The sequence below is a fragment of the Hemitrygon akajei genome, chromosome 24 (genome assembly GCF_048418815.1).
Source record: "Hemitrygon akajei chromosome 24, sHemAka1.3, whole genome shotgun sequence".
Lineage (NCBI taxonomy): Eukaryota > Metazoa > Chordata > Chondrichthyes > Myliobatiformes > Dasyatidae > Hemitrygon > Hemitrygon akajei.
The window spans coordinates 17,058,566-17,083,936 of NC_133147.1; the positions used below are offsets into that span (position 1 = coordinate 17,058,566).

Here is a 25,371-nt window from a genome sequence, read left to right on the forward strand (position 1 = left end):
GTTCAAATCCGGCCAGCTCCCTTCACGCTCTCCAACTGTGCTGGGTTGAGCGTCGGGTTATCAGCCCAGCCTCGGAAAAAAAACCACACAAAAACGCAAAAGAAATGGTGTGGTTGCGCCCGATGTGCCACAAGACACGGAAACGAACAACAAGGTACTCTACTGCCCTTTATACCGCCAGCGTTTAGGGCAGCAATGAAGGTCCTCCTTCATCGTGTCGGTAGCTTGGTTTTCATTACTGTCTGTCATATAAGTCCCGGCTGGAGACTCGGGAATACCGTCACACTCAGATGAAGAAGGATTCTTCATTGCTGTTTCCGTAACAATTCTGTTTGACCAGTCAGGGTTGTTAGCCCTGAGCTGGAGGACCGGTGGACCACTTTTAGTCTGGCCTCTACCCTTTCAACACCATCTCCTGCCTTCTTTCCATAATCTCACCTATAAACCTTTACTTTAAATAAAGCCAAAGACTTGGCCTCCACAGCCTTCTGAGGCAATGAATTCCACAGATTCACCATCTTCTGGCTAAAATAATTCCTCTTAATCTCTGTTCTAAAGGGATGTCCTCGTATTCTGAGGCAGTTTCCTCTGGTCCTAGACTCCTCCACTATTGGACACATCCTCTCCACCTCCACTATCTAGGCCTTTCAGTATTTAATAGGTTTCAATGAGATGCCCCCTCACTCTCCTAAACAACAAGTACAGGCCCAGAGCCATCAATCGTTCCTCATGTGTTACCCCTTTCATTGCCTGAGGCCTTCCGTTGGTTGGGATCGACCATGGATATTGCGTCCTAGTTGCCTACGTGATACTCAAGCTGGTACCTAAGCCAGGGTGGTACAAGGTGTTGCCCATGCTGTAGGCTCCTCCACCCCACGCAGCTGAAGCATCCAGAGGAAAGGCAGAGACTGATACAGCTTGGCACCAGCGGTGTCGCAGGAGAATTAAACTCAGTTTTGGACTGGCTTAGGAACTCTTAATTCCGGGTGTTTCCTTCGGGGTTTACACCCAAAGCCTCCCCCAGGAGTGGGTATAGCCGCAAGGCAGCGGAAATTTCAGATCTCCTAGATGAGCTGACAAACCTCACCTTCCCAAATCAGGGGGACAAGGAAATGGCGGAATTTGTGTTTGTCTTCACTGTGGAATACACAAGCAGAATGTTGGATGTTTGAGAGTGTTGGGGGGGGGGGGGCAGGGGTAGAAGAACTACTGTCACTACTGTGGAGAATTTGCTTGGAAAGCTGAAAGGTCTGAAGGTAGAATAGTCACCTGGACCAAATGGACTAACCCCAGGGTTCTTGAAGAGGTGTGGAGGCATTAGTAATGATCTTGCAAGAATCACTAGACCCTGGCATGGTTCCAGAAAAGTGGAAAATTGCAAATGTCACCCCACTGTTCAATAAGGGAGAGAAGCAGAAGGAAGGAAATTATGGGCAAGTCGGTCTGACCTCTGTGGTTAGGAGGACGTTGGATTCAATTGCTAAGGATGAGGCCTCAGTGTTCTTGGAGGCAAATGATAAAATAGGCAAAAGAACAATCTTGCCTGATAAATCTGTTGGAATTTGAGGAAATAACAAGCGGGATAGACAAAACAGAAATGGTGGATTTGTGTATTTGGGTTTTCAGAAAGCCTTTGACAAGTTGTCGCAAATGAGGCTGCTTAATAATTGAAGAGCCCGTGATATTACAGGAAAGATACTAGTATGGATAGAAGTTTGGCTGATTGAAGGTGAAGTGTGGGATTAAAGGGGGTCTTTTCTGTTTGGCTGCCGGTGACTAGCGGAGTTCTGCAAGGGTCGGTGTTGGGACTGATTCTTTTCATGTTATATGTCAATGATTTGGATGACGGAATTGATGTCTTGGTGACCAAGTTTGTAGACGATACCAAAATAGGTGGAGGGGCAGGTGGTGTTGAGGAAACGGAGGCTGCAGAAGGCCCTAGACAGATTAGGAGAATGGTCAAAGAAGTGGCAGAGATGGAATACAAGGTAGGGAAGTATGTAGTCATGCATTTTGGTAAAAGGAATAGAAGTGTAGACTGTTTTCTAAATGGAGAGAAAATCCAAAAATCTGAGGCACAAAGGGAATTGGGAGTCCTTGTGCAGGATTCCCTAAAGGTTAATTTGCCGGTTGAGTTGGTGGTGAGGAAGGCCAATGCAACGTTAGCATTCATTTTGAGAGGACTAGAATGCTAAAGCAAGAATGTAATGCTGAGTCTTTATAAGGCATTGGTCAGACTACACTTGGAGTATTTGAGCAGCTTTGGACCCCTTACCTCAGGAAGGATGCGGTGGCATTGGAGAACGATTCCAGGAAAGAAAGGAGGAGTGTTTGATGGCTTTGGGATTGCATTCGCAGGAATTTAGAAAAATGAGAGGGAATCTCATTAAAACCTTTTGAATGTTGAAAGGTCTTGATTAGAATGGATGTGGAGAGGATGTTTCCTACAGTAGGGGAGTCGAGGGCCAGAGGATACAGCCTCAGAATAGAGGGACAGCCATTTAGAACAGAGATGAGGAGGAATTTCTTTAGCCAGAGGGTGGCGAGTCTGTGGGATTCGTTGCTGCAGGCGGCTGTGGGGGCCAAGGCATTGAGTGTATTTAAGGCAGAGGTTGATAGATTCTTGATTAGTCAGGGCGTGGAAGGTTACGGGGAGAAGGCAGGAGATTGTGGCTAAGAGGGAAATGCATCAGCCATGATGAAATGGCGGAGCAGACTCAATGGGCCAAATGACCTAATTTTGCTCCTATATTTTGGAATCTTATGGTCCTTATGGAAGCCACAGGTTTTAAGATGCCAGTAGCTGGCCTTTGGCCCTTCTCCTGTCAGTGGAAATGGCTCTGCTGGGCTTAGTAGTTGGACTTGGTTGTTAGAGGCTGTTCGAGATGCACGCCATTGGAAGCATTTAATAGGTCGTTGGAGCTTATCCCCACTACCTTCCCCGGCTATGGCTACCTTAAGGAACCACCCTTTCATTATGATCTGGATCTATTGGTGGAAGAAGCTTCAAAAGGGACTTTCCCCAAAGGGAATTGTGTATATCCACTCAAAGCATAGCATTTCCTTTCCGGAGAGGAGGAATGATACTCGGAATTTGAATTGGTATCAGGTTTATTATCACTGACGTGCATTGTATAATGTGTGGTTTTGCCATAGCAGTACAGTACAGATACTTAATTTAAAAAAAAACAAGTTACAATAAGAAGTATTTAAAAAGTACTGGAAAAACAGATGAAAATAGTGAGGCTGTGTTCTTGGACCGTTCAGAAATCTGATGGCGGAGGGGAAGAAGCTGTTCCTAAAATGTTAGTGTGTGTCATCAGGCTCCTGTTCCTCCTCCCTGATGGTTGTAATTAGAAGAGGGCATGTCCTGTATTGTAAGTGTCCTTAATCTTGGATGGGCTTCGCCTTTTGAACTTGTTCTTAATGCTGGGGAGGCTGGAGCCCACATTGGAACTGGCTGAGTTTACAACCCTCTGAAGCTTTTTCTGATCCTGTGCGTTGGCCTCTCCACACCAGATGGTAATGCGACCAGTTCAAAGGTCGAATTTAATGTCAGAGAAATGTATACAATATACATCCTGAAATGCTTTTTCTTTGCAAACATCCACAAAAACAGAGAAGTGCCCCAAAGGATGAACGACAGTTAAACGTGAGAACCCCAAAGTCCCCCCAGCTCCCCCCTCCTGCACATAAGCGTCAGCGAGCAACGATCCCACCTCCGCGCACCAGCAAAAAGATCCGCACATCGGTACCGTCACTGAGCCTAAGCGTGTGCTAAGCGATAGCAAAGACACAAACCTTGCAGTTACCCAAAGGCTTCACGTTTCATCCAAAATTTGACAACCCACAGGTTCTCTCTCTCCCTGGTAAGGGAGAGGGAGGTGTCCCCTATTTTCACAGCAAGTGGAAGACATTAACAATAATCCGCTGGTTTACGATGTTAAGAGTCCGCTTTGTCGCTTTTTCCGAGCTCTGTGTCCAAAGATCGCAAAGACCTCGGGTCTTCGGGCCCACAGGACCAGGCCTGTCAGTCCGTCTAGTCCGTGCTGAACTGTTATTCTGTCTCGACCCATCGACCCACACCTGGACCCTTCATTCATGTTTCCGTGCAAACTTCTCTTCAATGTTGCAATCCACCACTTCCGCTGGCAACCCGTTCCACACTCGCATCACCTTCTGAGTGAAGAAGTTCCACCTCAGGTTCCCCTATTTCACCTTCCACACTTAACCTCTGACCTCTAGTTTTTGTCTCATCCAACCTCAGTGGAAAAAGCCTGCCTCTCTTTCCCCCGTCTATACCCCTAGTAATTCTGTATACCTCTATCAAATCTCCCCTCATTCTCCTATGCACCAGGGAGTAAAGTTCTAACCACTCATTCAGTCTATTGATATATTTCCTGTAGATAGGTGACCAGAACTGAACATAATTCTGGGAGGGGATTGGAATGATCTCTAGTTGAGCTCAGTGGCGCCACCTATCTGTGCTGAACCTCCAGTGCCGCCAAGTTTTATCAGATGATAATGGCAGAGGTTGTGAGTGATAACCCGGTTAATTTTGCAAATGTTTGGGAATGCTGGATGAGATTGTCACTCTATGTACGTGTGACTCGAAAGTAACAGCAGGGAAGTGTTGTGTCTGGTAGCAAAGCAAATTGTCACGATGAGAGGCATCTTGTGTTGCCTCAGACATCTGTCTTTCCCGCTCAGTGCCTGTCCCCTCTGTCGTCCATCCAGATGGAACTCAAAGCCACGGGCCCCTCCTTTCCGAGTGTTATTCACGATGAGAATGGAAATGTCATCGACACCGCCGACCCGTCGGGGGAGCCCATTCAGTTTGTTTTTGAGGAGATTCACTGGCAGTCTGAAATCAGCTTTGAAGAGGCTGCCAAGAAGCTGGAGACAACTTTGTATCCCTTTAAAAAGGTAATTGAGAATGGAACTTGCCGCTTCGGGGGTGGGGGGGGGCATGGTAGTGTAGCGGTGAGTGGGACACTATTACAGCTCGGGGCGTTGAGAGTTCAGAGTTCAAGTCCTATACCGTCTGTAAGAATGGGGACTGGAATAATCTCAGTGGTGCCACCTATCGTTCTCCTCGCGACCATGTGGGTTTCCGGTTTCCTTTCAGCTGCTCCAGCTTTCACCCACGGTCTAAAGACGTACTGGTTAGTAGGTTAATTGGTCATTGTAAATTGTTCTGTGATTACTCACTTACGGCCTGTTATGCCGCTGGTGTTTAGGGCAGCAATGAAGGTCCCCCGTCTCCGGCGGTGTTCAGGGCTTCCTTCATTGTGTCAGTAGCGTCCTCCCGGTTTTCACTACCGTCAGACACGCAAGTCCCGGGTGGAGACTCAGGAATACCGTCGCACTCAGATGTAGAAGGATTCTTCACTACTGTTTCCATAATACCAGGCAGGGTTGTTCGCCCTGAGCTGAACCCCCCCAACCGAACCTAGAGGACTGGTGGAATACTCTTCATCTGCCCTCCACCCTTTGACCTATTTGGCATGGGTGACCCTTCCAAGAGCCAAAGCATAAAGCTCTGACTCCAGCCAATGTAGCCCTCCAGGTCACTGAGGCACGCAAGCCTCCAAACCCTACGACAAAGTTGTGGTCCTCTCGGAGGTGTCCTTAGATTAAATAGGTGGGTTGTTGGGTGGTGCAGTGCATTGGGGCCTGTTCCTCGCTGTATCTATAAATACAGAAATTTTACTTTTTGTTTTGAAAATGTCTTATTGGGGTTTACTAATAATACCAAATCTCATAGGGATCATTTCTTTATCATAAATCTTTTGTTACTTTACAGCAAATTTTATATCCATAAATGCAAATACAGCAATAAGAAACCTTAATTTATATTTTTTTTACGCCAGACTTCAAACTATATGTTAGTACTCTGAAAACTTCCCATAACCAGAAAGCTGTAAAGACTGTACAAATCTGTCAACGTTTCGGGTTATCTCTGGAAATGTTTCTGTTTTGTGACCCCGTTTAGATATAGTTCCTTCTGTCCACCAGTATTTAGAGTGGATTTCCTTGTTTATTTGTATATTTAAAGTTAACAGTTATGTATTTGTTGCCGCTTATGTGTGATTCCCTGGCTTTGTGAGCATATGTTTAGTGTTTCTGTTTGTGTTCAATAAAAAAATTTTAAAAGTTCAAAAAAATACAAAAATTCCCAGCTTGTGACGGTTGCCTTGATCTCAGCTTTTCTGCTGATGGCGAAGGCAAATCTAATTCTCGTTGGATTGCTTCTTTTCGAGGTTTCCTACCTTCCTTTCACCGAAGCCTTTGAACGCGCCAAGGCAGAAGACAAGTTGGTGCATTCCATATTACTGTGGGGGGCACTCGACGACCAGTCCTGCTGAGGTAAGTCATCACCTTTAGTCTGTGCGTACGGAAGCGGACCTGGTGGTCTGGCACACTGACCGTGAATAGTCTTTGGTTGCCATTGAGGGATGGGGATTCCTCCTTCTGTGAGCTTGTTTGGAAGGTGGGTGAAGTCTGTCTCAGCTGGTGTGAGGTTGCTCGCGGTACCAATCATGATTGAACGACAGTCCACACTCTCTTTTGCTTTTAAGAGAAGTGAGAGGCAGCAGAAAAGCAATGAAGAGGGCATATTGTGGAGCAAAAACTAACAAAAACTAGTTAGAGGATTGGGAAGCTTTTAAAAACCGACAGACAGAAGACAATTAAAAAGCAATAAGGAAAAAAGGATGAAATATGAAGGTAAGCTAGCCAATAATATCAAAGAGGATAACAAAAGTTCTTTTCAGATATATGAAGAGTAAAAGAGAGGCGAGAATGGATATTGGACCGCTGGAAAATGATGCTGGAGAGATAGTAATTGGGGATAAAGAAATGGCGGATTAACTTAATAAGTAATTTGCGTCAGTCTTCACTGTGGAAAGCACCAGCTGTATGCCAGAAATTTGAGATTGTCAGGAAGTGGGTGTCGTTGCTATTACTAAGGAGAAGGTGGAAGGTCTGAAGGCAGATAGACTGGCTGGATCAGATGGACTACATCCCAGGGTTCTGAAAGAGGGAACTGAAGAGATTGTGGAGGCATTAGTAAGGATCTTGCAAGAATTACTAGATTCTGGAGTGGTTCTGGAGGACTGCAAAAATTACAAATTTCTGCCCACTCTTTAAGAAGGAAGGGAGGCACAAGAACGGAAATTATGGGCCAGTTAGTACGAATTCAGTGGTTGGGAAGAAGTTGGAGTCAATTATTAAGGATGAGGTTTCAGGGTACTTGGAGACACAAGATAAGGTAACCCAAATCCAGAATGGTTTCCTTGAGGGGAAATCTTGCCTAACAAATCTGTTAGAATTTATATTCCTCAAAGACAATGGGGAATTGGTGGACATTGTGTACTTGGATCTTCGGAAGGCCTTTGACAAGATGCCACACATGAGGCTGCTTAACAGGGTAAGATAATGAGCTCAAACTGTTGCTGCTACGAGTTTGGCTCAGGATGGGGACACTTGCTCACCTGCAGGGAATTGCTACAATGCCAATTTCCGTATTTTCCAGCACCAGTGTTTGTCTCCCTTGGTGAGTGTACCTGTCCCGACAGAAGCCATTTTGAAACCTTGGTTTGGGTTTCCCCCCGTGTGCTTTGGATGGTGAGGCAGGATTGCAGCTCCATCCCTCAGATCCGAAGTGCTCTCCCAATTAGCAATGGAGACTACGTGCAAGGTTAATGACAGGATTCTTGGCAGTGTGGAGGAACAGAGGGATCCTGGGGTCCACACCCTTACATCCCTCAACGTTGCTTCACAAGAAGATGTGTAGTGCATTGTCTTTCATTAGTCAGAGGTATGAGTTCAAGAGCTGTGAGGTAACATTGCTCCTCTATAAAGCTCTGGCTGAACCACACTTGGAGTATTGTGTTCAGTTCTGGTCGCCTCATAAAGGAAGATTGGCCAATTATAGGTCAATAGATTCTGCATGGGCTTTCGTTTGTCAAGGGATTGAATTCAAGAGCCGTGAGGTAATGAATTCTATAGATTCACCATTCTTTGGCTAAAGAAATTCCTCATCATTATGTTTTAAAGGGATATCCCTCTATTCTGAGGCTGTGCCCTCTGGTCCTCGACTCACCCACTATAGGAAACAACCTCTCCACATCCACTCTGTGCCCTCTGGTCCTCGACTCTCCCACTATAGGAAACAGCCTCTCCACATCCACTCTGTGTCCTCAACTCACCCACTATAGGAAACATCCTCTCCACATCCACTCTATCTGTGTCCTCTGGTCCTCGACTCTCCCACTATAGGAAACATCCTCTCCACATCCACTCTATTGAGGCCTTTCACACAGTCAGAGACATTTTCCTAGGGTCGATATGGCTAGTATGAGGGATCATAATTTTAAGGTAATTGGAAGTACGGGAGGGATGTCTGAGATAAGTATTTTTACAGAGAGAGGTGGGAACATGGCTTAAAATGGTACTAGAGGCAGATATATTAGGGACATCTAAGAGACTCATAGCTTAACACACAGATAAAAAAAAATTGGAGGGTTATGTGGGAGTAAAGGGTTAGGTTGATCTTGGAGACAGAGAAGCAGTTTCAGCGACAGGTTACTGTCGATGCAATGCTCCTCAGACAGGATGAAGAGGTCAATACTCCCCAATGCCATTAGGCTTTACAATTCAACTGCCAGGACTTAAGAACTTTTTTTTAAAGCTATTATTAATGCTTTTTGAGTTAGTGATTTAGATGCATATCATATTATTACTGAGTTAAGTATTGTATGTAATGAGTTTTTGCTACAACAAGTGTATGGGACATTGGAAAAAATGTTGAATTTCCCCATGGGGATGAATAAAGTATCTATCTATCTATCTATCTATCTATCTATCTATCTAAAAGGTTGGCACAACATTGTGGGCAAAGGGCCTGTACTGTGCTGTACTGTTCTATGTTCTAAGCCATGGACTAATACCATTAAGTAAAGGGTCTGTGGGCCCCAGGTTGGGAACCCTTGTTCTAAGCATTGAGTACTGATTATAAAAAGGGAGTGGCAGGAATACTCAGCAGGACGGGCAGCATCAATAGGGAGAGAAACATTTTTTTCATTGATGATCCTTCAGAGCCTGAAAAGTGAGAAAGCGACTGCAAAGGGGGCTGAAATGGAGAGAACAAAGAGGGAGTCTGTGATTGGCTGTTGTTCGGGTGACACAATTGCTTCCAGTGGTCAAGCAAAATGATTGGTTGTAGCTGATGCGATTATTCAAGGACGGGACGAGAGTGTTGGGGCAGAGGAGTTTGACGAAGGAGCTGTCTTTGCTGAGGGATGATGATGATGCTGGTGAAACCTGATCCACACCTTGCTCGAGAGTGTTCACGGTAACAGAGTGGGACACACATTCCACAATACCTGTGGGGCCCCCTATCCTGCCCCAGAATAAACAACGGAGATCACCTATCCAAATAAAGGTGTGTGGAGCTGGAGCAGGCGAACGAAGGCTTGGGCCAAATCAAAATGAGACTGAATCTCCAGTAATGAGATTAGAAATCAGAATCAGGTTTAATATCACTGTGGGATATGTCGTGAAATTTGTTGACTTTGTGGCAGCAGTACAATGCAATACATGATGATGGAAACAAAACTGAATTACGGTAACAATATATGTATTAAATAGTTAATTAAATAGGTAGTGCAAAAATAGAAATAAAAAGGTAGTGAGTGTTCATGGGTTCTGTGTCCATTCAGAAATCATTTGGCAGAGGGAAAGAAGTTGTTCCTGAATCGTTGAGTATGCGCCTTCAGGCTCCTGTACCTCCTTCCTGATGGTAGCAATGAGACGATGGCATGTCCTGGGTGCTGGTGGTCCTTAATAATGGACGCTGCCTTTTTGAGGCACCGCTCCTTGAAGATGTCCTGGATATCACGGAGGTGATACAGCTAACTAGAGTGCTCTCCACGGTACATCTGTAGAAATTTGAGTCTTTGATGACGTACCAAATCTCCTCAAAGTTCTAACGAAATATAGTCCCTGTCATGCCTTCTTCATAGCAAGCACAACACATATACAGTAAACTTCAGAAGAGGGATTGTTTCTCCACTGCCTGCAAACAGAACCCCTAACCCTGAGGTTGGGTAGGGAGAGTGTGGATTATCTGTTCCCTAATTTAGGCTAGCTTTCTAGCACTGCTGTAAGGATATTTGGAGTGATGAAATGTTCTGTTTTATGTCATCTGTGGGAAAAATTCAGCAGGTCTGCACAAGTAAGTTCACATCACAGTTCATTGCCTCTATAAGTTTGAACTCCTTTTTAAAAATTTTGTGTTAAACAAAACTTTCCTCTCGCTGACAGGCTCGCTTTAATAAACCTTTGTTTCTCTTGGCTTGTGTAGGTTCGGGGCGGACTCTGCGAGAGACAGTTCTCGAGAGTTCGCCCGTTCTCTCGCTGCTGAATGAAAGTTTTGTCAGCAGCTGGTCCCTGGTCAAGGAGCTGGAGGATCTCCAGGTAAAGGGATGGCGAAGCGGCAATATTGTGGGACCGATTCGAAACCGACAACCAGATAAATTATACAGACTAGACCGAACTGGGACACTGTAGGAAGTCAGAGAACAATGTGATTAAATCCATGGGTGTTTGGAAGCTACCTGATTAAATACGTAAATGAGGGAAATGTTTAAAATGTATTCTTATTATTGACTAATGGTGTGGCGGGGTAGAGATACATCTCTACCAAAGGAGGTGTAAGGCACTCCTTCCCTCTGCTAGGCTGTAGGTCACCCTTGGGCAAAATGTAGCACCTGATTAGCTCCCTCGATCAGGGTCACATGAAGCTGTGAGAGCAGGTAGTGGTCGTATGAACAGCCGGTGCAGATCACAAGTCCTTGCTAAGCGACCACAGGCGCAAGGCAGACTATCTCTGAAGAGTATTGATAATGGCTGGGGTCACCCGTCTGGTAAAAGAAGGCACTGGCAAACCACTTCTGTAGAAAAATTTGCCAGGAACTATCATGGTCATGGAAAGACCACGATCGCGCACATCACACGACACGGTACATACTGCACTAACGAATGGTGTGGGATGTCATAGCATGTCTAGCATTTAATATTGATCCCTATTTGCTCCTGTGAACTCAGTAGTGAGCTGTTGCCCTGAAGCAACACAGAGCAAATAGTAATCTGAAGAAGAACGGAGAAAGTGGGATTTCAGTGGGTGCTATGGGGGCCATTCAGCCCATCAGCTCCATTCTAGCCCACAGCAGCAATCCCATCGGTCCTATTTGCTCTCCTTTATTTCCCTGCGGTCATTCTTTGCAGGCTCTCCCTGTGGCTATCTGTCACTTGCCCTCACTGAGGATTAATCCACACCAGTAGTGTAGAGGGAGTCAGCGCAGTCACGGCAAGCATGCAAACTCCACACGGAGAGCACCATGGGTCGGGGACAAACTCTGGGCCCCTGGATCTGTGAGGCAGTGCTAGTGACCGTGTCTAAGCTGGAGATGGATTGGACAGATAATGCAGGTTGGCTCCTACTACACGGGGGGCGGGGGAGTGTCGTATCTCAATATATTTAAATACGACATCTCTGAGGTTAAATTTGAAGATCCCAGTAATGAGACAAGTTCCTAGAGAGGTCGGGACAAGGTTTGGAATTTCTCAGATCAATGGGTTATAAAGCTTGTATGAGAGTTTCTGTGGTAGATGAGCCAGAGGGTGGAGTCAGGCTTTATGGGAGGTGGGAGAGTCAATCCAGCTGTCATGGGAGCTTGTCTTCGGGCCAAACAACATCAAAAAATCTGTTTCCGTTTCAGCCAGCTAACATGAAGTAGTGACTAAGGAACAATTGGAATGGAGATGGAGTGTAGTTTGAGAAGGTGCAGTTCAGGAAAGGCAAATAAAATACAAGAGCAGAATTAGGCCATTTGGCCCATCGAGTCTGCTCCACCATTTCATCATGGCTGATCTATTCTCCCCTCTCAGCCCCAATCCCCTGCTCTAAATAATTAAGAATCTATCAACCTCTGCCTTAAATACACCCAATGACTTGGCCCCCTCAGCTGTCTGTGGCAATGAATTCCACAGATTCACCACTCTCTAGTAAAGTAAATGGCTTTGTTTAAATGGGATACATCACTCTAATGTGTTAACACACTGTGAAATTCCTGTAAGAAGTTAGTTTCCTGCTCAGATCTTTGATGTTTGACCAGATGGTCGGTGTTGGGGTCAAGGAAGAGTTGGGTCCTTGAAGTATTGACATCGGTGATTCTGATTTCTTGTTCCCTCTCTCCAGAGCAAGCAGGAGAATGAAGAACATGCCCGGTTAGCGAGTCTGCATTTGGAACACTATAACTTCCCTGTCGAGATGCTCATCGCTTTACCAAACGGTGTGGTGGTAAGTTCTGTAACCCGCTGCGGTCAGTCAAAACCAGCTGGCCATGTTATCGGACTGTCTTAGATCCCAGGACCAATTGTATCTCATAGTCTGAATGCACAATGCTTTTTGGGGGGAATAATTATTCAAAGATTTAAGTTGGTTGCGGAGGAAAGTTCAAGTTTATTATTCGACTGTGGTGCTTTGCCTTCCTCTCACAGTCCAAAGACGTACCGGTTGGTAAGTTAATTGGACATTGTAAATTGTCCCATAATTAGATGCGGATTAAATCGGGAGATTGACGGGTGGCGTGGGCCGGAAGGGCCTATTCAGCATCGTATCTCAATAAAATATTTTAAAAATCGTCTACATTTATACCACCAAACAAAACAACTTTCCCCCGGACCAATGTGCACAGTACAGTCCATTACTCACACACAGCACATAAAGTAATATTGCCGCAAGTAAATTAATAAATAATGGAATTATTACAGAAGACTGACACTTAGCACAAGGTGCATTTGCAACACAAGTTAAAAAGGAAACAGTCGATGAAACGTGGGTGGTGGCAGGGAATTCGGGGGTCTCACGGCCTGGGGGAAGAAGCTGTTTCCCGTCCTAGCAGGCAATGTCCTATTGCTGTGGTACCTCCTGCCCGATGGTAGGGGGTCAGAGGGATCGTGGAGGCTGAAGTTTGTGTTGTAATGTTCGCTCCTAATGCGGCTCTGCTGCCCGGCTGTTTGCTGTCGGTTGGTGGGTCAGAAACTGATTCAAAGGAAGTGGCCGCTCCAGCTGAGCAAATGGTTTTGTTTAAATAACAGCAGCGTTTCAGACAGACGTGTTCGCACTGTGTCAGCTAGCAACAAGCAGATGTCGGAGGTCGGGTGGCGACCAGTTCCTTTGTTGCAAATCCCTTCCCTCTTCACTGCTGAAGCTGTTGGTGTTCCAGTTCTCAAAACTCAAAATAATTGTCAAAGTGCTGATTGTGTATCTGTCTGTATATACATGTGTACTAAACAATTATATATATATACAAGCTTAGTGTTGGGGCAATATCCACCCACATTTCCCTTCTTTATTGCTCATACACTGCAATGGAGATGCAACAATAAGATTTTTATTCCCTTGGATGTAAGAAATAAAATAAATACAAATATAAGACTATAAAATATAGGAGTAGAATTAGGCCACTTGGACCATTGAGTCTGCACCGCCATTTCATCATGGCTGATCCATTTTCCCTCTCAGCCCCAATCTCCTGCCTTCCCCCTGTATCCCTTCATGCCCTGACTAATCAAGAATCTATCAATCTCAGTGACTTGGCCTCCACAGATGCCTGTGGCAACACATTCCACAGATTCCCCACTCTTTGGCTAAAGAAATTCCTCCTCATCACTGTTCTAAAAGGACACCCACCTATTCTGAGGCTGTGTCCTTTGATCTTGGACTCCCCCACCAGAGGAAACATCCTCTCCACATCCACTCCATTGAGGGCGTTCAACATTCGATAGGCTTCTGTGAGGTCCCCCCTCATCCTTCTGAGTTCCAGTGAGTACAATACAGATTTACCGTATTTACCCAGAGATTCATGTCGGGAGTGTCCGTAGACCAAAGAAAAGCAATGGAGTCGATGGGTTTAAGTGCAAAATGCTAAGTCTTGCCTGTGACATGCATCCAGGAGTTTAGAGGAATGAAAGATGATCTAATTGAAAAATGAGAATTGTGGCTATGTACAACTGAGGACAGCCAGTCAGCACATGGGCGAGAAGGCACTTTTTCCATTCAGAATTAGATACGCTTTAGCACAGAAGGTGGGCGGCATAGTAGCTAGTGTAACACTATTACGGCACCAGCTTCAATCCCGCCGCTGTCTGCAAAGAGTTTCTGTGTTGTCCCCGTGACTGAGTGGGTTTCCTCCGGGTTCTCTGATTTCCTCCCACATTCCAAAAGAGTACGGGTTGGTCACATGGGTGTAACTCGGCATCGTGGGCTCATTGGTCCAGAAGGGCCTGTTACCAAGCTCCAACTCCAAATAAATAAAATTCATAACGTGGGCGATCAGGTCTTGGCAAATTTTTCTACAGAAGTGGTTTGCCATTGTCTTCTCCTGGGCAGTGACTTTACAAGATGGGTGACCCCCCCCCCCCCCCCCCCCCAAAATCCCTAGCCATTATTAATACTCTACAGAGATTATCTGCCCGGCATCAGTGGACGCATAACCAGGACTTGTGATGTGCACCAGCTGCTCATACGGCCATCCACCACCTGCTCCCATGGCTTCACGTGACCCTGATCTGCGCTGGTGGGGCTAAGCAGGTGCTACACCTTGCCCAAGGGTGACCTGCAGGCTAGCAGAGGGAAGGAGCACCTTTAATAGGTTTCTTTGGAATATCTGAGGTAAGTGGGAGGTGAATAGTACAGAACATGGACTGCTGTGTAAATCAGTGGGTTAAATGACTGAAATTTTAAACCCTGGAAACACACATCAGTCTGTGTAATTGCTTCTCAGCTTAAAATGTTTACTAGAGTTTACTTACTTTATTGTCACCAAACAATTGATACTAGAGCGTACAATCATCACAGAAATGTTTGATTCTGCGCTTTGCGCTCCCTGAAGTACAAATTGAAGTAAATATAATAAAAATTTAAATTATAAATCATAATTAGAAAATAGAAAAGGGAAAGTAAGGTAGTGCAAGTTAGGTCCGGATATTTGGAAGGTACGGCCCAAATCCGGGTCAGGATCCGTTCAGCAGTCTTATCACAGTTGGAAAGAAGCTGTTCCCAAATGTAGGAAGAAATGAGGTTTATTTTCAATAATGAAGCTTTCCATCGTCACAGAATAGAGTCATAGAAAAGTACAGCACAGAAACACCTAGTCCCTGCTGAGCCATTTAAACTACCTTCTCCCATCAACCTTCACCAGGGACCATAGCCCTCCATACCCCTCCCATCCACATACCTATCCAAACTTGCTTAAATGTTGAAATCAAGCTTGCATGCACCGCTTGTGTTGGCAGTTCGTTTCACACCCTCACAACCCTCCGAATGAAGGAGGTTCCCCTCATGTTCCCCCTTAAACTTTTCACCCTTAACCCATGACCTCTAGCTGTAGTCCCAGCCAACCTCAGTGGAAAAAGTCTGCTTGCATTTACCCCATCTATACCCCTCAATTCTGTATACCACTAACAGATCTCCTCTTGTCTTCGACATTCTAAGGAATAAAGTCCTAGCCTATTCAATCATCCCTTATAACTCAGATCCTCCAGATCCAACAACACACATCCTTGTAAATTTTCTCTGTACTCTTTCAATCTTATTTGCATCTTTAGGTGGGTGACCAAAACAGCACACAATACTCCGAATTAGGCCTCTCCAATGTCTTATACGACTTCAACATAACACCCCAGAGGTATCGTGTCTGCCGTGTTTCTGTTCTGATTGGGTTTGATGTGGTTATTTGACTTTGGTTGGTGACCTGTGTTTGCTTTTAACAGGTTCACCACATCAATGCAAACTATTTCCTTGATGTCACTTCTATGAAACAGGATGAGATGGACAACGGCCTCTTCATCTCTTCACGGTTCGAGGACCCTTCCACAGCAGCTTATGTACAATTTCTGAAGGAAGGACTGGAAAAGGCCAAGCAGTTTGTACCGTCCTAACTATGAGGAACACGTCAGGAATGTGGTTCAGACTGACTGCACTGCTCCTTCCCTACAGGCCTTGATGCACGGTCTTCACCAATAATTCACCTAGGAAACCAGGCCACGTGGGCTTCAGCCACTGAGAAAACGGACAACGTTTTTGTTGCTGAAATGTATGTGTGCATGAGTGAGCAGAGGCATGGTATGTGTTGGAACGTCCCCCTGCTGCATCAGGTGATGAATCCATCAGTTGTCTATGGAAATGTTGGTGGAAACTAGGACTGTTAGTGAGAAACCAAATGATTTTTAGATGCTGAATGTAAAACTCTCCCTGTCCCATTATTAGTCATCAAAAAAGATGAGAATATCCTATTTCAACACTTTTAGGGTTACTTCAGGAACATTATTTCCATCTTGTTTTCTGCTTAAAATTAAGTGAATACTGGTAGGCCCCAGAGCTTATTGAGACATGACTCAGAGTTTCAAACTTGCAATACAATAACCTTAAGTGTCTCATTCCTTGCTTTCACGTCCTGCAGCGCTGGTGATGTCCAGTTGCTGAAGCAGTTCCAGGGGGAGGAACTCATACCCCCTTCCCATTCCCTCCTGTGAAACATACTTCCATATTCCTAGGATCTCAAGGTTAGCTGGATCTTTGACCGATCAAGCTTGAATCTTCCCCTCCCTGTCATCCCCATAAGTCATAAATATGATTGGTGGCCCGGCTGAATTTCTGGTCACGTTATCTTGCCTCATTTCCTGTTTGAAGAGATCGTGCTCTTCCATATGCAAAGATTTAACCCAGTATGTAGTACCTTCTAGCTTTTCAGCAAGAGGGGAGGGCAAGACAGAGAGAGGACTAAACACATGGTGTCAAATGATCAATTTCCTTAAAAGAGACTTTCTAACCCAAGACCACTTTTTTTTTTAAAAAGCTAAGATTCAGATAAGTATGAATTGACGCAGAAGCAGAATATAAGCTTGGCTGTGGATTCTCTGCTCATGGATTATTCAAATGCCTTCATTCTGAACAGAGAACAGTACAGCACTGAAACAGACCCCTTGGCCCTCTCTGTTGTACTGAACCAGCTAAAAAAGAAATGAAGAGACACCCAAAACTAATCCCTCCAGCCTACACACATCCATCTGCCTATCCAGATGTCTCTCAAAAGCCTCTAATACCATACCAGGTATCTACCACTCAGTTAAAAAAAAAACTTACCCTCACATCCCCCTTGAACCTACCCCCTCTCACCTTCAATGCATGCCCTCTGGTGTTACCCTGGGAAAAAGATACTCCCCGTTTACTCTATCTGAGCCTCTCATAACTTTATAAACCTCTATCAGATCTCCCGTCAGCCTCTGCTGTTCCAGAGAAAACATCTCAAGTTTATCCAGCCTCTCGTGATAGCACATGCCCTCTAAACCAGGCAGCATCCTGGTAAACCTCTTCTGCACAGTCTCCAAAGCCTCAACGTCCTTCCTATAGTGGGGCAATCAGAAATGTATGCGATACTCCAGATGTGGCGTAACCAGAGTTTTATAAAGTTGCAACATAACCTCTTGACTTCTGAACTCAATGCCTCAACTAATAAAAGCAAGCTTTCCACCAGCTGTCTTAACCACATTATTGACCTGTATAGCCACTTTCAAGGAGCTATGAACTTGGACCCCAAGATCTCTGCTCAGCAACATCTCTTCTGTTTGATGATGTTTGAAAAAAGTCAAAAGTTTAATAACACAAAATTCATTAAGCCCATCATTATCAGGCTTGCTGAAAATAACTTTTATTTCTCTTTTACAATGGTCAAATTTTTACTAATGTTTTTAAAAATCCTTATTAAAAATCAGTATTCCTTGTAGGGCATCCCATGTTTGAATATCCCTTTGTTTAAACAAAGTCTCCCTGTTGGTGGTGAGTTTTTTTTTGGCCTGAAGTTAAATGTCTGTCAGATCTGTTCACTTCTCTCTTTATCATAATAACTTTACATCTCTATTCAACTTTATTCCAGTTTTAAAATCTGCCAGTCAGGCCTGGAATAATGTGTGCTAGTCTGTTTTTGAACGAAACTGAATGATTAGAATTGAGGACAAGTTGGAAAGTCTCAACTTAAGGTTTATTTGACAGGTGGGGATGGGATATGGGAGGTTAGTCCCTTTAAAAAGGCCCTTCAACTTCAAGGTAGGAGACAAAATAACCCTTCCCTGATATAACATGGAACAAACTCCACTGAATTGTAACTTAATTCTTATGAACCAGGAGAGTATATTTAAAATTCTGCACACTTCTCCAATTTAATTCAATTATGTAGAAAATGAACAGTGCATTAACTAAGAAGCCTAGTTCAACCAAACCCATCTCCAATAAATCAAAAATTACATAGGAACACACTCAGAATGCTGGAGGAACTCAGGTGAGGCAGCACCTAAAGAAAAGATTTAACAGTCAATGTTTTGAGCAGAAACCCTTTTTCAGGACTGAGGGGGATGGGAGGGGATACCTGAATAGAAGGGTGAGGGGAGGTTAAGCCAGTTGGGTGGGAGAGGTCAAGTGCTGGAGAAGAAAGAATGATTGGAAAGGAGAGTGGACCACAGGAAAAAGGGAAGGGGGTGAGATGTAAAAGATCAGAGCAGGGAATAAAGGAAGGGTGGAGGGGGTGTAATTTTTGTTCACGGAAAGGGTGATGAAGAAAATTATGAAGAGTTTTGAGTAAATGAAGCCAACTTTTAGAATCGGTAACCAGAAGACCACATTTCTATGAAATATGGGAGAAAAGACAGGAGATGAGCAAAGCCTGTTTGGAACAGATGTTTGAAAAAGGCAAAGTTTATTGGAACCTTTGGTTCTTTTAGTCTAGCTTCAGAATGATAAGTAAACTGGAGGAACTTTCTACCATTCTAGTAATGGAGTCATTATCCAGTCAGGGTCAGGTTCGACATCAGACTCCGTCCGGAAGCTGGGGATAGGAGATCAAGAGTTGAAGTGCTTTGGGAACAGGTGATCCAAAGTCCTCAAGTTTCCCCTGAGCCATTTCATATCTGTCCCAAAATGACAGAAATCTTAATTGATTTAAGTAAATCTATACTAAGTGCTTTCACCACTGCCCGAAAGACTGCTGTGACCACATTAACACTTGTCTGTTAACAAGGGAGCCTGGCTCACATTCCTGGATGTTTAGAGTCATAGAAAAGTACAGCACCGAAACAGGTCATCTCGTCCGTGCTGAACCATTTAAACTGCCCACTCCCATCGACCTACACTGGGAGCACAGCACTCCACACCCCTTCCATCCATACACCTCTCCAAATTCCTCTTAAATGTTGAAATTGAGCTCGCGTGGACTACTTGCACTGGCAGCTCATTCCACTTTCACAGCCCTCGGAGTGAAGCTCCCCCTCATGTTCTTATTAAAGTTGTCACCTTTCACCTTTAATCCATGACCTCTGGTTGTAGTCCCACCCAACCTCAGTGGGAAAAGCCTGCTTGCATTTGCCCTATCTATACCCCTTATAATTTTGTATACCTCTATCATCTCTCAATCTTCAACTCAGGGCAGAAATCCATCTGTCCTAATCCATCAGCATATACTAAATGGGATTTTATCCGCGGGATAGGGTCTTCAATGACATGAACATCAACTAGTTTTATAAAATCCAGGTACACTGCCAGTGTGGGTATATGAAAGGCAAAGGCATACCACTATCCTACTTGCACAAGTGAAAAGAGCAGCCAGGTTTACTTGCAACCTGAACAGACATTTGAATAAGGTAAATGGAACTGTGCCTCAAGGCTTTCTGTAGGGTGACTCATGTAATTTAAAGGCTGTTCCCTGGCCAACCATTACTGTACCTATGCAAAGATGGCTTCTCTTTTAAAACTATTTTATCAAATCTACAAAATATTTATAGTCAGAGGTAGATAGGTTTGACGTTTTAAAATTTGACCTCATTTTATACATTTACAGATCCAGTGTTGTTTTGTACACTGGTGATAAGGGTATCAGAAGTGGCTGTGGGGAGAATCCCGATCTGGTCATCTAGAAGCCAAGGTCAAGAATGGCAAAGGGTGGTTCTCCTTTTCTCAGGAGCCGCATTTATGAAGGCTCTTCCCCAAAGCCTGCTAAAAGGACTGGGTTCAGCCTGATGCCCAGCGAGCTGCCCTTGAGAAGGAACAGCCTGATGCCATCCCTTGCTGAAAGAATCCAAAAAAAAGAGACAAGAATCCAATTCAAGGCCTTTTAAAAGAAAGCAAGAGCTGTGAAATGCTACGGCCGACAAAAAAGTTATGACCCTGGTTCTACAATAGATTAGCCTAGGGAGGCTCAATTTGAATTTAATGCAAAATTTAGATTTATTTATCACATGCAAGTCAAAACAAACTCATTATTGCTGCCTCCTTTTGGCATTTTATTTCACTGGGCAAGGACAGTATATCCTCAGCTACATAACTGCAATCCATCGTGCCTAACCTACTTGCTTGTAACTGGAACACAACTGCATCTCAACACTTAAATGTTTCAAGCAATTCTAACCACAAATGTAACATCATTTACTTCAAAAACTATGAATAGTTGGCTCCTTTGAACTGCAACGAGTGCGATGGTTTAGATTTACACTCAGTGGCCACTTTATTAGGTACACTTGCTTGATTTTGCAAATATCTAATTGGCCAATCACATGACAGCTGCCTAGTGCATAAAAGCATGCAGACATGGTCAAGAAGTTCAGTTGTTCAGACCAAACAGCAGAATGGGGAAGAAATGTGATTCAAGTGACTTTCACCTTGGGATAATGGTTGACACTAGATGGGCTGGTTTATGTATCTCAGAAACAGCTGATCTCCTGGGATTTTCAGGCACATAGAGCAAGGGTTACCAACTTTTTTTGTCATGGACCCTTCTCAGTGAACCCCAGATTGGGGACCCCTGCTCTAGAGAATGGTGTTGGGGGGAAAGAAGAACACCTAGTGAGCAGCAGTTCTGTGGTCTTAAACACCTTGTTAATGAGAGAGGTCAGTGAAGAATGGCCAGACTGGTTCAAGCCGACAGTAACTCAAAAGACCACGCAATACAACAGGGGTGTGCGTAAGAGCCTCTCTGAATGCACAACACATCGAACCTTGCCACAGGAGCAGAAGACCATTTCAGATTCCACGCCTGTGCCCAATAAAGCAGCCACTGAGTAGGTCAACAGCTCAATAAGCAAATTTATACAGTAACTACTTCTGCCATTGAGGATGTACTGGTCTTAAATACTAAGTTATCAATCCATGGACAGAGATGATAGTTATGTCACATAGCAAACATTTTCATTTGAAAATTGTATTTTTTGGGATTGTTGAGTTATTATTTCAGTAAAGCGAATTTAAAATGGCAATGGACTCAGGTGTTTAAAAAGGAAAGGTTCTTCAAAGCTTGGATAGCACGTGCATGTAACTTTGGTACTTAATGCTTGAAGTTTATTTTTGTAATGACTGCAGTTTCCAACATTAAATCACCTATACCTCTTCGATCCAATGCAGTGATTTACAATCATAAGGTATTTATTACGAACTTACAGACAGATACACATTTGACAATTCTCACATTAGTCCTCGGTAACAACAGGAGATTAAGGCCGTGTAATCAACATGGAATACCTCTCCTGTAACAAAAATATACACAGTGATCAACTAGTGGCGAAGTGCAAGTCAGTATTATATCAATACTATGAATAAATTTTCACATATTGCACAAGCAGGCTGATGCTTCATTTCAAACTACATCCAGTTTCATTTTGGCAGTGCAAGACCATCTTTCTAGATGAAGTGGGTAAATTGCATCAGGGTCCCCTGGGCTACTGGGGTCAAGGTGTCCACCTGCTCACGTACTAGGAGTTAACTTGTCCTTTCTTTACTAAAGAAATGCCCAGCTACAGACAATATAGCAGTCTGTTTAAAGTGGGAACAGCAGTTTTAAGGAACAGGACCTATCAGTGCACAAATTGGAAAATGGGCCTTGTGCCATTTCCTGCAATAGCCCCCACCCCCCCCCCCCCCCCCACCTCCATCCCCAGGTGCTTCATGCATCAGTAGTCATCAGCCGGTAGACTCAGGAGGTTGGTGCACAGCTAGCGAAATGTCCACACTTCAAGATCCTGCACCGTGAAATCTTCGGTTTTCGACAGAATGGAGTTGTTGAATGTTGTACAAGGGTTACTCCTTCCATGATTGAGATCTTCATCCAACCACAAACCAAAACGTCCACTTAACAGAAGGAAAACATTACAAAAAAGTTTCTCAGTCAATTTGGATTGGAAATACTAAAAAGAAAATATTGGCTCATTTTGACCTGCCAGACATCTTCCTTGTCTGCATTTCAACAACTTCTATATTCTTCGGTTAATATTCTCACTAACTCAATGATCAGATAACCTCATTTACAGTTTTACCCTCTCAGACTCATCTTTCCTCCCAAAGGTTAAATGAGCTTTAAGTTCTGACATGGACCTTTTACTGTTTCTCTCCCCACAGATGCCGCCTGATCTGTTGAGCATTTCCATCATTTTCTGTTATAAAAAAAATATTTTTTAAACATTTTACTCCATTGATGCAGGTGAGCTCATTTCAGAACTAAAAGTATAGACTGATTAGGCCTACCCGTTGTTGCCAAGATGAACTTACTGTTCATTGTGCCACTGGCATTTAGGGCAACAGTGAAGTCCTCCACCTGTCTGCCCTTGGCCACACACAGATGTAGGAGGATTCTTCATTGTTGTTTCTGCAGCAGTTTTGTTTGAGCAGTCAGGCTTGTTAGCCCCGAGTTGAACCGCTAAACCCAGAGGACCACTCTTACTCTGGCCTCTACCCTTTGACCTGTTTGGCAAGAGCCAAAGCACAAGGTCCTCACTCTAGTTGGCAAGACTGCTGCATTTCAGAGGGATTATGCATTCTGCACATTCAAAAAGGCCGAGTGATTTTATGCCTTGTAGTTGCTGATTGAATGGAATCTGAAGGGGGAGGCAAACATCTGAAGGACGTGCAACACCAGGAATGAAATGTGGGCTTTGGACTATATTCTCCCCTCCTCTGCCTACTCCGCAAGGCGCGTCTTTCAAGCAATGCTCTGTAAAGAACTTGGAGAGGATGGTTCGCATTAGGACACACAGCCCACAGCAGGGGTTCCCAACCTTCTCCCCACCACCCCTAAAAGATTCAAATATATTTATTGTTTAAATTATTATATAGTATACAACCCTGAGATTCATACTCTCCCCCCCCAATCACAAAACAAAGAAAACCATGGAACCTGTTCAAGAAAACATCAAACATCTAATGTGCAAAAAGAAAAATATAAAAGACAAAAATCAAGACTCCAGACACTCAGTTCTGCTCAGTGCAATTCACCCAAAATAGCAAAAAAGTGATCAGAAACATGCATGGACCCCCTACCATCAAATCAGGGGTCTGTGGACCCCAGGTTGGGAACCCCTGTTCAAGAGGCAAACTTATTCCCACACCAGACTAAAGTTCAAAGGTGTATCATTCAAATTAAAAGGCAGCGATAAATACATTTAAACCAATGCTGCAGTAGTATATCCCAAATAATTAGTGACAAATACCTAACAGGTCAGGCAGCATCTGTGGAGAATGTAACAGTTAACATTTCAAAGTCACTGATCTTTCATTAGAACTCCACCATCTGTATAAAAATGGAAATGTGTCAACTTTTTTCGAGACTGGCCGAATGCAGACTCATCCAAACACTGCCCTTTTAAATAGATTTTCCCAGTTGGATACAATCCTCCAAGAGGACCACAACCTTGTCGTGGTTTTGAGGTTTGTATGCATCAGTAACCCGGAGAGCTAATGTTGGCTGGAGTCAGGGCTTCATGGTTTGTCTCTTGGTGGGGTCACTCACGCCAAACAGACCAAAAGAGTAGAGGACAGACCAAGAGTGGTCCACCGGTCCTCCAGGTTTGGTGGCTCAGCTTAGAGACAACTTACAGAAACAGAAATGTAGAATCCTTCTACATCTGAGCATGACAGTATTCCTGAGTCTCCATCTGGGACTTGCACGATTGACAGTAGTGAAAACTAGAGGAAGCTACTGACACGACAAAGGAAGCCCTGAACACAGCCAGAGATGGAGGACCTTCAAAACTGCCCTAAATGCCATCGGGATAACAGGCAGCAAGTAGTTAGATATAATAGTTGGTTAATGGTTTTGAAAGTATCTGGTGTCCTGAACAGGCAATGCTGGGAACTGAATGCCTTCTTCCTCCAGTTGCAGGTATGCAACATAAGCACCTCCCCACCATCAAAAAAACAGCAGAAATCATTTTCCAGAAAACGATACCTGCCACCTCCTAATGCCAGCGAGTCCAAGCTTCCTTTTATGAAGAAAGAATTCTCCCCAGTCCACTGGAAAACCTGGAACACAAATGTTTCAAAAGTTAGTTCTTTCATGAAACGGAAAAAACTTCCATCAAGACATTGCACAAAATGCTGGAGGAACTCAGCAGGCCAGGCAGCATCTATGGAAAAAGAGTACAGTCAACATTTCGGGCCAAAACCATTCTTCAGGATACAATCACTTCACAGCCAATGAAACTTATTTGAAATGTGTTCACTACTTAGCTAGCAAAATAATTTTTTTTTGTCTGTTATTAAATCTGTTTGCTTGATATTGATCTAGAAAGAAAAAGAACCCATTTATTTTATACTTCTCAACTAAATCTCCCCCTCAATCTCCTTTAACTCCACCATGGATAGTCCCAGGTCCAGCTGTTAAATGAGGGGGAGATTTAGTTGGGAGGTATAAAAACCTAGAACTATAAAAACACCAACAGAAGCTCTAAAGACCTCATTGCTGGGAAGGGAAGAATCTTCAGTCTCCTTTATCAGGGCAGGAATTAGATCAGTCTCCCCTCAGTTTTAATTCCCCACTCCTGGCGACCTTTTAAAGACTGTGTGCTTATGCTACCATATCCTTCCCGTAATGCAGTGACCAGAACAGTACATCCTATTCATGTGGTGGTCTAGTTAACGTTTCACTAAAAGAATTGCAGATGCCAAAATACTTACAGCAGGATTTTTAAAAAAAACAACTAGTTTTGAACAGTTCAAATACAACTGCACGTGTTCTGAACCTAAGCCAGAGAAAAGCATCGTCCATGCCTTCACAGTCAATTATTTTATTTAGTGACAGAGCCAAGTAGGCCCTTCCAAGCCACACCAGCAACCCCACAACCCTGGTTAACTCCAATCTAATCATGGGACAATTTACAATGATCAATTCACCTATCAGCAAGTCTTTGACCTGTTGGGAGGAAACCAGAGCTCCTGGGGAAATCCCCATGTATTCCACAGGGAGGACGTACAGAGACTGCTTGCAGAAT

At 44.1% G+C, this 25,371-nt stretch overlaps 2 protein-coding genes across 7 annotated transcripts in view; one reads left to right on the top strand and one right to left on the bottom strand.

Moving 5' to 3' along the window:
• selenon (selenoprotein N) overlaps positions 1–21,504 on the top strand; it is a 41,432-nt gene extending 19,928 nt beyond the window's left edge. For both annotated transcript variants that reach the window (XM_073028418.1, XM_073028419.1), the window contains exons 8-12: positions 4,738–4,926; positions 6,264–6,369; positions 10,370–10,482; positions 12,266–12,367; positions 15,844–21,504. In XM_073028418.1, coding sequence (XP_072884519.1) covers positions 4,738–4,926; positions 6,264–6,369; positions 10,370–10,482; positions 12,266–12,367; positions 15,844–16,011 — 678 coding nt within the window. In that variant the 3' untranslated portion in view covers positions 16,012–21,504. The remainder of the gene's footprint in view (positions 1–4,737; positions 4,927–6,263; positions 6,370–10,369; positions 10,483–12,265; positions 12,368–15,843) is intronic.
• A 522-nt stretch (positions 21,505–22,026) lies between these two features.
• LOC140715901 (nuclear receptor coactivator 7) overlaps positions 22,027–25,371 on the bottom strand; it is a 117,344-nt gene continuing 113,999 nt past the window's right edge. For all 5 annotated transcript variants that reach the window (XM_073028414.1, XM_073028417.1, XM_073028416.1 and 2 more), the window contains 2 exons: positions 24,330–24,403; positions 22,027–22,237 (listed from right to left, as the gene is read on the bottom strand). In XM_073028414.1, the coding sequence (XP_072884515.1) occupies positions 22,102–22,237; positions 24,330–24,403 (210 nt within the window). In that variant the 3' untranslated portion in view covers positions 22,027–22,101. The remainder of the gene's footprint in view (positions 22,238–24,329; positions 24,404–25,371) is intronic.